Source organism: Peromyscus leucopus, chromosome 2 (assembly GCF_004664715.2).
Source record: "Peromyscus leucopus breed LL Stock chromosome 2, UCI_PerLeu_2.1, whole genome shotgun sequence".
Lineage (NCBI taxonomy): Eukaryota > Metazoa > Chordata > Mammalia > Rodentia > Cricetidae > Peromyscus > Peromyscus leucopus.
The window spans coordinates 131224494-131237080 of NC_051064.1; the positions used below are offsets into that span (position 1 = coordinate 131224494).

The 12587-nt window shown below is 52.4% G+C and overlaps 1 protein-coding gene across 3 annotated transcripts in view; it reads left to right on the plus strand.

The window, feature by feature from the left end:
• The first annotated feature begins 218 nt into the window (after positions 1-218).
• The window catches only part of Nkain1 (sodium/potassium transporting ATPase interacting 1), a 40710-nt gene continuing 28341 nt past the window's right edge, over positions 219-12587 (plus strand). For 2 of the 3 annotated variants that reach the window (XM_028887654.2, XM_037202976.1), the window contains exon 1: positions 219-580. In XM_028887654.2, coding sequence (XP_028743487.1) covers positions 411-580 — 170 coding nt within the window. In that variant the 5' untranslated portion in view covers positions 219-410. The remainder of the gene's footprint in view (positions 581-12587) is intronic. The other variant, XM_028887655.2, reaches the window with a different exon arrangement.

Genomic DNA, 12587 nt, shown 5'->3' on the forward strand with positions numbered 1-12587 from the left:
ACTTTTTCCTACTTTGCTCCTGAGGCCCCCGGGGGATGGTCCAGAGAGGTAATGTGATCTGCCCAAGGTGACACAGCCCGCGAACAGCAGTCTCGGTGCGACCCAGAGCTGCCAGAGCGCAGGACTCGCACTCTTCCACTTCGCTCCACGCCCCTCCCCTCCCCCGCCCCCCTCGCTCTTCCGCCCCTCCCTCGCCTCCCTCCCGGGTGGCGGCCGAGCCACGTGGTGGGCCGGGAAGCGGCAGCCGCCGAGCGCCCGGGCGGCTGCCCCAGCTGGGCAGTCCTGCACCGCGCCGCGCTCGGTGCCTGCGGGGGCCGCTGAGCGCTGGCCGGCGCCGCGGGCGGGAGGTGTGCCGACGGCCGGCCGCAGACAAAGGAGGCGCGGCGGAGCCCGCGCGGACCGGGCGCACCATGCACTCGGGCGCGGGCGGCCGGCCGCGGCTCTGGGGATCCGGCCCTAGTCGCCGGCCCCGCCGCCCCGGGGCGCCATCGGGACGACGCGGCCCCGCGCGGCGCGAGGAGGAGCCATGGGCAAGTGCAGCGGGCGCTGCACGCTGGTCGCCTTCTGCTGCCTGCAGCTGGTGAGCCGCGCGGGGCGGGGTGGGGCCGCGGCCGCGCGTGGGCGCCACCCGGGGTGCGGGGTGGCCGGGCGGAGCCTGCCCCGCGCGGGCCGGCTTGTCCCTTTGTGTGCGCTCCTCGCCTCAGCCCCGCGCTCGCGCGCACGGTCCAGCGCGCCCGGGCTGCACGCGTCCGCTCGTACGGTGCGTGTGGGCTCCCGCTGGGGCTGCGCCCCGGGACTGTGGCTCCCTTGGGTCTGGGGGTGTGTCCGAGGCTGATCTGTGTACTCGGCGAGGTCCCTGACCGCATGTTCCCCTCCAAATCGCTGATTCCGTGGGTACCCCAGTCCTCTGGGCTCCGCCCCTGTGAGTGTCTCTCACAAAGTCTCTTTCTGCTCCGTGTCTGTGTGTGTGTGTGTGTGTGTGTGTGTGTGTGTGTGTGTGTGTGTGTAATGTTTTTAGAATTCTGGCCATTTCTGCTTCCTGTTTGTATGGTGGGACCTGAGACTCTTAAGAACCCTTAGCCGTCCTTTGTGCTTCTTTTCTGCCTCCCGGAACCCTCCTGACTGGGTGTCCTGAGTGGAGAGCCACCTCCTTGAGGAGGGTCACCAGGATGTATCTTGAGCCAACCTGACCTGGCAGGCACGGGACCCACTCTGTGGCTTTGATCTGGCCACCGAGTCCCCCGACGTCCCAGGAGCCATCTGTTCCATCAGCAGCGGGGTGGGGTCAGGTAAAGAGTTCCCTGGTCCCATTGGATGGAGGCACTTAGGTGTCCTGGGAAGAAGCAGGTCATCTGGGGGCTCTGTGCTGGCCCCAATTTGGGAAAATGAGGTCTTTGACTAAGGGTTGGGGGGCAGCAGAGTGAATCTGGAGGCTAAGAGTAACTAAGGTTCTGGCCTGTGAATTGAGAAGGTGATAGAGGAGAGGCCAGGGTCTTCTTCCTCCCTTGGAGCAGGGTTCCAACACCTATGGGCTTTACTTCTCTGGGCAGTGTTGGGTAGGAACTGCAGGCAGCGCTCGGTCTAAGGAGGAGCCGGGGTGCCTTCGCCTCAGTCCTGTGGGTCCCTGCATCTGGGTCTGCTTCCTGGCCTGCATGTGCCCCCACCCCGACCCCCGACACACAGGTGCAGAGGATGATGGAGGGGCTTTGAGTGGGGTGTGTAGGTGGCCTTGACCTCTCAATTTTCCTTTTGAGCAACCAGCCGCAGCCTGCCATCCACAGCATTGTCCTATTGGGCTACACTAGACCCTCCTCTACCCCAAGATTGGTGTCCGGGTGTCTTCACCTCACAAAGCCACCAGGCCTGTCAAGCGTCCATTCACAAGCGTCCATTCACAAAGATGGTGTGGGGGGGCAGTTAATCACCACCAGGTAGGATGAAAATTCCAAAAGGACAGAAATAGCCCACTTTGTTCTTGGTAAATCCCCAGCAGCTGGACGGAGCTTGACACCTCATTAATATTTGTAAGCTAAATGAAGAACCGGTTATTTGGCGAATCTGGGTTCACAGTTGAAGCGTTCTCCTGTATCTGTTTTGAGGAACATAAAATGCCAAGAAATCTTCAAACTTTTCAGAGGTTTTCAAAGATTTATTAATTTTTTAAGTTGTGTGTGTCTGTGTGTGCATGTGTGTGTGCAGGTGCTTAAGGCATCCTGAAGAGGCCACCAGGGCCCCTGGAGCTGCGTTTACAGGTGGTGGATGCTCAGAACCAAACTCAGGTCCTCCACAAGAGCAGTGCACTCTTAACTGCTGAGCCGACTCTCTAGGCCTAAGGATCCCTTTCTGTTTTTGTTTGCTTGTTGTGTTTGTTTGTTTGAGACAAGTTCTAACTTGCAGTCCAGGCAGGTCTTGAACTCTCAGCAATCTTCCAGCTCAGCCTCACGGCCACCCCCTCCAGTGATGGCATTACTGGATGGCTGGCTTAAATATTAAACTAATTTTTTTTTTTGTCTGTTTGTTTTGTTTTGTTTTTTTTTTTCAAGACAGGGTCTCACTGTATAGCTCTGGCTGTCCTGGAACTCTCACTATGTAGACCAGGCTGGCCTTGAACTCAGGAACCCTCCTGCCTCTGCCTCCCTAGTGCTGGGATTAAAAGTGTGCACCACTGCCCGGCTTTAAACCACATTTTTTTTTTTTTTTGTTTTTGTTTTTGTTTTTTTCGAGACAGGGTTTCTCTGTGTAGCTTTGCGCTTTCTGAGCTCACTTGTAGCCAGGCTGGCCTCGAACTCACAGAGATCCGCCTGCCTCTACCTCCCGAGTGCTGGGATTAAAGGCGTGCGCCACCACGCCCGGCGTAAACCACATTTTTTAAACTTAAGAAACAATGTGCATATATTATGAAGTGAATAAACACGTGCGTGCTCGTAGAGTGGAAATCAGAACCAGTTTTCTTCTCTCTCTGCCGGATGCCCTCCCGTAGGTAGACCTGAAGCAGTTGGTCCCAGGCTTGCTCTGTTGCTATCTCACTGGTACCAGCCGCTCCTGCGAGTGCTTTTTAAACCCTGAGTCAAATCATTTAACCTTCACTGTGACCCAGGGATGCAACTTGCTCAAAGGGATCCACGCACTGGGATCCAGGCATGGGACCGGCCGCCTCTGTTGCCTTAGCTACAGCTGAAGCAGCTCTGGCTTTGGTACACTGGGGTCCTTAGAGACGCGCTCACCCATCTTGGGAAGCAGAAGTGTGGTACGGGGGTCTCCCGGCCTCCAAGCTTTCCCACCCAAGGCGACACCCATTCTTTCACCAGCACAGAGATGCACTAGACAGGACCTGGGTGGGAGTCCACTTCTCCCACGCCCTGCCTGGGTGGCTTGGGCAGCTTGTGCAGGCTACATGAGACAATTTAGGAAGCGCTGGGGGGCGGGGGTGGGGATGACTTGAAAATTGGTCTCTTGGCTCTGCTGCTCTGTCTGAGCTGATTGCAGAGAGGGTCCCTCCAGCTGTCACTCACTAAACCCCCCTAGAGCCCCTGCAGCCTGGCAGCTTCCAGAATGTGCTCTCAGGATGGTGAATGTGCCAGCCTGAGGGGAGAAGAAGGCTCAGCTTTCTCATCCAAAGGACTGAGGTATTAAAGAGGCAGTTAGCTGTTTTTCAGCTGAAAAATGTAAGAAAAGAAAGGATCGTTTTCTTTTTCCAATGGAGTTCCGGCATTGTAACGAAGCAAGCCAGTCCCGAACCCTTCTGTGGGTGGAGTTGTTTGAGCAGAGGGGTGGAACACAAGGGAATGGAGCCCTCGAGGAAGGGGACTGGGACTATGCCGTTGAGCTGGACCAGTGCAGGGTGCTAATGGAGGCTCTGGACTTTGCACAGTCATCTGGGTTCCAGATCTCTGTCACTTCCTGGCTGTGTGATCTTGAATAAGTGTCTCTGTCTCTCTCTTCCTCATTTTTTTTTTATTTTAATCATTTATTTAGTGTATGTGTGTGCAGATGCTGCGGCATGCGTGTGGAGGTCAGAGGACGGCTTGCAAGAGCTGGTTCTCTCCTCCCGCCACGTGCGTCCCAGTGATGGAACTGAAGTTGTTGGGATTGGCAGCAGGCACCCTTACCCTCTGAGCCATCTTGCTCGCTTGTTGTTGTTGTTTTTGTTTTTGTTCCTTTGTTGTTGCTGCTGTTTTTAATTTTGAGACCTGGTTTCTCTGTGTGACGTTGGCTGTCCTGGAACTCACTCTGTAGCCCAGGCTGGCCTCGAACTCAGAGATCCACCTGCCTCTGCCTCCCGAGTGCTGGGATTACAGACGTGCGCCACCACGCACAGCTTCGCTGCTCCAAAGCTCAGCCTTGTCTGTCTGTCCTGTATAAACAGTTGCTGCTGTCGGTCTTTCCCTCAGCCCCTTCCACCTTTTGTACCCTACGGTGCCTCCCACTGACCCTAGATCTCACTGATTGGCTAACCTGGCAGGCCCGCAAACACCAGAGAGCCTCCTGTCCCTGCCTGTTGCGCGCGCGCGCGCGCGCGCACACACACACACACACACACACACACACACACACACACGCAGCTGCACCCGGCTCTTTTATGTGGGTGCTGGGGATTGAACAGGCCCTTGTGCTTGTGTGTCAAGCACTGGATTGACTGAGCTGTCTCCCGGCCCCCAAGTTCCTGATTCTTAGGTTATTATAGGGGTTGCCTCCCCGGAGTTGTAATGCAAGCTCATACAGGGACTTTGTGCCTTCTTTTGCAGGAAGTGGCAGGTATGGGACCCTGAGCTGATGAGCAGGAGGACTGGGTTCTAGCCCTGCTCTGCCCTCAACAGCCTGCACGTGCACCTGTTTCACCTCTTTGTTTTGATTTTTCCCCATTTATGTAGTATGGAGAACTTGAAGCCTGGTTCCTGGGGTCCCAGCTCTCCCTGACTGGGATCAGAGAGGGCATCTGGGCTGGTGTGGAGGTTTTGTAGTTTCTGGGGTCCCAGCTCTGCCTGACTGGGATCTGAGAGGACATCTGGGCTGGTGTGGAGGTTTTGTAGTTTCTGGGGTCCCAGCTCTGCCTGACTGAGATCTGAGAGGACATCTGGGCTGGTGTGGAGTTTGTAGTCTGGGGTCCAGCTCTCCCTGATGGGATCTGAGAGGCATCTGGGCTGGTGTGGAGGTTTTGTCGTTCCCTCTGTTCTCAGAACCTCCCTGGCCCTTTGGTTTCCTGGGTTCTAATTACTGTAACATGTTGATGTTATTAATTCTGTTCACTCCCTCCGCTTTTTACTCATTTGCATATTTCCTCTCTCTTCTCACCTCCTTCCCAAGCTCCCATGGCCACTCTGTTCTTCTGGTAAGGGGATGGACCAGGGCCGTTTGCCCCAGGGACTCATCAGTTTCTTCATCATCATCATTCCCGTTTCAGGAGGCCTGTGCTAAGCACTTTGTATGCATTACCTCATTTAACCAAATGAGCTTACATATGTAAAGTGCTTGGCAGAGTGCCTGCTACATGTTAAACGATCAATAAACGCTCGCCATTTTCCTGCCTCTACCCTTCGCATTATCTTCATTCCAAGCTCTGGGATGGATGGTTTTATTGTCCCCTTTTTCAGATGAGGAAATTGAGGTGCCCAGGGGTGAGGAAGTTTGCCCAAGGTCACCAAGCTAGTTGGTGACAGAACCTGAATGTCAGTCCTCTTCTGCCCCTTAAAAAAGGTCATGACGGCATACAGTTCCAGTTTTCAGTTTCCGGTCTGAAGTGAGGTGTTAATGGTCTCTTGTGTGTGTCCTATCTCCACTCTGAGCTGGTAAGGGCTTCCTAGTGTGGTGGGTCTGTGTGACCTTGGGCGGATGCATTCTCCATAGGCCCCAGGTTCTAAGTCTGGTCCCCGCCTCACAGAGTGATAGAAAGAAAGGTTTTTCTTAGCCAGGTGCCAGGTGCATAGTAGGTACTCAGAGAAAATATTGGAATCCTCCCCTCCCCTTCTGAGAAGCTCTTTGCTTTCTGGAAGGTGGTGGGTGAGTGAGGGGGAAATAACTCGGCTTCCAGCTGAGCCGAGAGTAATGGCGTGAAACATGGTCAAGCTGATGGATGTTGTTATTAGCGATAGTGATGGTGAGGATGGAGGGAGGCGGCTCTAGGGGCCTGCGCTCCACAGCAGCTGCAGCTGCAAGCGTGTGGCTCATTCGAAGGAGGGAGCTGACTCTCACCTGGGCCTTGAAGTCCTAGGCCTGGCGTCAGAGTTAGGGGTGTGAAATTTTCCCGGTCACTTCTGTGCTTCAGTTCCTTGTGGACAGAATGAAGCGGGGAGATCTGCTCCCTTGAGCAGATGGACAGACTGAGGCCAGAGGACTCTGGGGGCCAGGGATGGCCTCTCTGCAGGGTGGGTAGGACAGTGAATGGCGGAGTCAGAAGCCCATCTCTGTGACCAGGCAGGTGTTGCTGCCTCCTTCTCACCTGTGACGTAGTTAGAGCAGCACTCTGCTGCAAGGCAGTCTGGGGATGAGGTGAGATGATGGCCTGACAGTGTTGGGCACGAACCTGCCTGGGGACACACTCCCCACAGTCCCATGCTATTTGGACTGGTCACTCAGCCCCATCTCTGCCTAGATCAGAGGTTTTACTGATCAAGGTCATTCCTATAAATGATCCATGTTTATCCAAGTTTGTCATAGTTCTCTGCCGCCTCTTTTTTACTTTTTATTATTATTTGTTTGGTTTTTTTTTTGTTTGTTTTTTTTGAGACAGGGTTTCTCTGAGTAGCTCTGGTTGTCCTAGTACTCACTTTGTAGAGCTGGCTGGCCTTGAACTCGGAGATCTGCCTACCTCTGCCTCTCAAGTGCTGGGACTTAAAGGCGTGCACTACCACTGCCCTGCTAAAAGATTTATTTTTAATTATGTTTATGTTGAATGCAGGTTCCCTCAGTGGTCAGAGGTGTCAGATCTCCCAAGAGCAGTAGCTACAGGGGTGTTGAAATCACCTTATGTGGGTGCTGGGAATCCACTCCAGTCCTCTGAAAGAATAGCAAGTGTTCTTAACCACTGAGTCATCTCTCCAGCTCTCCTCTTCTTCCCTTCTTCCTTCTCTGTCTCTCTGTCTCTCCTCTCCTTCCTTCTTTCTGTGGTTTGGGGTTTTTTTTGTTTTTGTTTTTAAGGCAGGGTCTTATGTATCCTAGGCTGGCCTCAAACTCCTGATCCTCTTGCTTCCCTGTCCCTGGGATTATAAGAATGCACCATGCCCAAGACTTCCTCTCCTTATGTGGAATGTTTGGGACTGGGTGGGAATAATCTTGTCTTTCTCTGGGATCTACTGTGAGCCTGGCATGGTGTTAGATCCCTGCCCCTAGATGTTATCTGGTCTGTTCACAACTACATATAGTAAATAAGTGACGGCCTCTATAGCTTGGCACTCAGGAGGCTGGGACAGGGGTTGCTAAGAGTTTGAGGCCAGTCTGCTCTACATAGTGAATTCCAGGCCAGCCCAGGCTATAAAGTAAGACCCTGTCTTAAAACAAGCAAACAGAAAACCACATACACAAGAGCCAGGAGTGGCGGCCCACACCTTTAATCTCAGCACTCAGGAGGCAGAGGCAGGCAGATGAATCTCTGAGTTTGAGGCCAGCCTGGTCTATGGAGTGAGTTCCAGGACAGCCAGAGCAACATAGTATAGTGAGACCCTGTCTCAAAACAAAACAAAAACTACAAAAAAAATCTGAACTTGGTCTGTCTCTAATCTCAACATTCTAGGAGACAGAGGCATGAGGATCTCTGTGAGTCTAAGGCCAGCCTCGTCTACATAGCAAGTTCCAGGGCTCCACAATGAAGCCCTATTTCATGAAGGAAATGAAACAACAACAGAATAAGAGGCCAATAATATTGCTCAGCTGGCAAAAGAACTTTGCTAAGCAAGCCTGGCAACTTGAGTTCAATTCCCAGAACCCACATAAAGGTGTGGGGAGAGAAATCAACTCCACAAGTTGTCCTCTGACTTCCATTTGTGACCTGTGGCACATAGGCCCTTCCATCATGTACACACACACACACACACACACACACACACACACACACACACACAAATACTATTTTTTTCAATTTTATTTTATTTTGTGTGTACTTGTGTTTTGCTTTTGTGTATGTCTGTGTGCCGTGTGTGTACGTGCTACCCACAGAAGCCTCAGGTTCCCTGAAATGGATTTGTGGGGCAGTTGTGAGTCACCACCATGTGTGTGCTGGGAATCAAACCCAGGTCCTCTGGAAGAGCAGCCAGTGCTCTTAACGGAGCCATCTCTCCAGCCCCTACAATAATAGTATCTTTAAAGGGAGGAGGGCAGTGAAATGGTGCAGCTGGTAAAGGCACTTGCTGCTAAGCCTGATGTCGTGCGTGCATGGAGCCTTGGGTTCAGTCCCAGTACCACATAAACTCAATACGGTAGTACGTGAACACACTTCAGGAAGTCAAGGTAGACCAGAAGTCCAGGTTATCTTAGTTGTGTCTGAGGCCAACCTGGACTGCATAATACCCTGTGAAAAAAGGAGGAGGAGGAGGCTCCAAGCCATGGAGTAGAGTTGTGTCTTGTCCTTGACCTCATCCCTCACCCACCCCCGATACCCACCTAGCCTAGAGAACGACAGGGGTCATTCGGAGACTGACTGAGAGCGTTGAGTGTCAACACACACCTCCCTTCTGGGGACATTCACTTCTGCCAGCAGGGTGGGAAATTGAACACAGGTTTGGGATGAACTATTATTAGCCTTGTTGGTAGATTTCTAGTTTCCTGGCCCTGCATCTCAAAAAAGCTGATAGATTGTAAGGGATTCAGGTGTGGATTGGGCGAACTCAGGATCAAGATAAGCCTGGGCTCTGAGTTCCAGTCCTGCCTTGTAGCCCAGTGACCTTGGGCAAGACATTGTTTCTGGGCTTCCACCTTCACGTTTCTAAACTGGGGTAATCATAACCTGCCTGTGCATGGTTGGGAAATCCCCTTGAGTGCGGAGGATCAGAGCCCAAAGGTTCTGCTATAGATGCTATAGGACAGGAGAATCCCGTCTCCTTCTTCAGCAGTGGAGGAGCAGGGTGGAGCGGCAGTCCTGTCTAATCATGTGGACTTGCTGCGCCTTGAGCTGTAAAATGAGCGGATGACAGCAGCTGTCTCACAGGACCGTAAGAGCATGACCTGAAGTTGGGCTGGTTCATCATGGGGTTTGAAGTGACCCAGAGCCCTGGATCCTGATCCTCACTCACAGTACAACTTTCTAGACTTAATTTTCCCAGTCTGTTAAATGGGGGATTGGAGGAGGTATTGGACTCCATCCGTGTTTTCAAACTCTATGGAGGTCCAGCTCTGATGAACCACTGTGGGTTCAAGGACAGCTTAGGCTATATAATGAGGTCTAGGGCAGACTGAGCTACAGACCCTGCCTCAGCCTCATCCTGCACCCCTTCCAAAAGCCAGTGGCCATCTGGGTTGGGGCTGATAACCAAGTGGCGAGTTGTCTGCAGTGATGACTAGGTTCGTGGGCAGGCTGGGTAGCTTCCTGGACATGTAATAAATCTGAAGATGACCCAGGCCTCAGGAACCGCCAGATGGTGGTTCCAAGAGGACAGTGCCAGTAGCATCAAATGCTGTAACAAATGATGAAAAATGTATTCTTAGGACCCTCTACTCTGAGCCTGTGCCTTTCTGACCCCTCTCTAGTTCTGGGCCTGGTGGAGTTCTGGACCTTGGAAGCAGAAAAATGCGAGTATGTGGACATTTTACCCTCTGCCTGAGAAGAGGCAACCTTAGTTTCCCAGAGTCCGGGTTGGCTCCTAAGTCTCCTTTACTTTGGGGAGGGGGGCAGGTTCTGCAGCCCCAGCCTGAACCAGAGATGTGGGTTTTCAATTACACAATTAAATGCACAATTAGGCATAATTACCAATGCTCCGAGCCCGAGACTGCTCATAACAGGCGTATAATCTACTGCGGCCTCTGTTTATACTACTCAACGCACTCCCTAATGATGCCGAGATGCCTTCACACTGCAATGTTGCCATGGAGATGAGCCTGCCGCCACCATGCAAAGCTGACAAATGGTGCTGTGGTCCTGGGCTCCTGGAGTGCTCGCAAGGCCTCTCGGCCACCTTGAGAGTGGAGGTGCTAGCTGGGTGGGTCCGGAGGACGGGTCGGCCCTTCCCGTCCTCCAGTGCTCCTCCCTGTACAAGCCAGTCCAGGAAGCCCCTGAACAGTCCCCGAGCCACTAGGGAACGTAGGGTCCTCTAGAGTCCTCCAGCCATGAGCAGGATGGCCCAGTCTTGTGGAAATCTGTTCCAGCATCTCCGAGTCTTTGGAGAGGTCAGGGTGTGGACACTGTTGCTGTTCCTGGCCTTTCATAGTATCTGACTCTGTGACCTTAGACAACTCCCATCCCTCCCTGGGACTCCATTTCCCCACATGTGAAATGGACCACAAAGTCTCTCCATTGCAGTTGACAAGCTTTTGGGACACATCTCGGGTTGTAACTGCTGTAGCCCATGTATCTTCCCTCTGCTCCGGCATGGGGACCCATGCCTGGTGGACAGCTACCATCCCGCTTTACAGAAACAGCATCTGAGGACTACTGCAGTCACACCAGGTAGTAGTACCAGGGCTGAGATCCACCCCATAGGGCTTCACCAGCATCATGTCAAGTCCCCACAACAGCATTACCTTTTCCCAGCTGAGGACTCCAAGAATGGGCAGAACCACAGAGTGCCGTCTATCTGGTGCCCAAAGTCAGGGTTTCACATTGCAGTTTTCTTTTTTAAAATGTGTGTATGAGCCGGGCAGTGGTGGCACATGCCTTTAATCCCAGCACTCGGGAGGCAGAGCCAGGCAGATCTCTCTTGAGTTTGAAGCCAGCCTGGGCTACAGAGTGAGTTCTATGACAGGCACCAAAACTACACAGAGAAACCCTGTCTCAAAAAACAAACAAACAAATAAACAAACAAACAAAAAATGTGTGTATGAGTGTTTTGCCTGCATGTATGCCTGTTACCATATGCATGCAATGTCTGCAGAGGCCAGAAGAGGGTTTGGATGTCCTGGAACTGGAGTTATAGACCATGTGGGTACTGGGAACTGAGCCCGAGTCCTCTGGAAAAGCAGCCAGTGCTCTTAACCTCTGAGGTATCTTTCCACCTCTGTACACTGTGGCTCTTAGTAGAAGTAAAGACAGGTTTAAAGGATTTCCTTCCACTGGTATGTGCTGAGGATCCCTGCTGTTCCTACCTGGCCCAGATAGATGCTCAGGTCCCTCAGACCCAGCACTATGCTGTAATCCTGGGGGAAAAAAAAAAAACTTGAATCCAGTTATCTACCCAGCAAACCCTACCTGGGTCAGTAGAAGCAGAGCTTCTGTTACTGTTTTGAGATGGGGTCTTGTAGTCTGCCCGCCCACAGGTTGATAGTCAAGGGTGATCTCGAACTCTTGATTCTCCTGCTCCTACCTCCCAAGTGCTGGGGTTACAGGTGTGCACCACCACACCTAGCTTTTCTTTTTTGGTTTTGCTCTGTTTTTCTGTAGTTGAGAATATTATTATGTATTTATTGTTATTATGATAAGTGTGTACATGGTGCTACAGTGCACGTGTGGAGGTCAGAGCTGGTTCTCTCCTTCCCTCTTTGTGAGTTCAAGCTCAAGTTCTCTGACTTTCATTGCAAGCTCCTTTTCCTGCTATGCCGTTTCACTGGCCCAGGAACATAATTTTGTTAAAAAAAAAAAAAATGATGTGTTATGTGCGAGCTTGCCTGCGTATGTGCACCACATGCATTTAGGAGCCCGAGGAAGGAAGCTCGGAGAAATTATCTAATCCCCTGGAACTGGAGGTACAGGTGCTTGTGAGCCAAACCCAGATCCTCTGCAAGAGCATCCAGTGCTCTTGTTAAGAGCTGTGTCTCCAGCCCACCCCCCGATATCATTTATGAGCACCTACTATGAGCTAGCCCCTCGGAACACAGATGGGTCAGGCAGAGTAGGTCACTTAATGCTTGGTGTTGATCAGATTGCCTTGACATCAGCTAGCTTGGTTGGGGGTTTTTGTTTGTTTGGTTTTGTTGGTTTCTTGAGACAGGGTTTCTCTGTGTAGCCCTGGCTGTCCTGGAACTCGATTTGTAGACCAGGCTGGCCTCGAACTCACAGAGATCTGCCTGCCTCTGCCTCCTGAGTGCTGGGATTAAAGGCGTGCGCCACCACCGCCCAGCATTTGTTTTGTTTTGTTCTTTTGTAGTGCTGATAATTAAAGCAGAACCTGCCTCTGCCCGGGAACCACACGCCCTGCCCAATACCTTAGTGACCTGACCTATACTGCAGTAAGCAATTTGCTCCTTGCAGAATCTGCACTGTGTGCTGGGTGCTAGACCGAGTCTTGTCTGCCCTTCATGAACCTTCTCCACAATCCCACGTAATAGATGGAGCAGCTTGAGGCCCAGAAAGCTTAAGAGCCCTGTCCAGGGCCTCACAGCCCCTGAGGGGCAGAGCAGACATTCAGCCACCCTGTATCTCATTCCCAAGGAGGTATCATGTCTCTGGAGCATCTTGCCAGTTTTCCTGAGAGTGCAGCATTAGGTTGGAGGATGAGTTGCCCACCTGG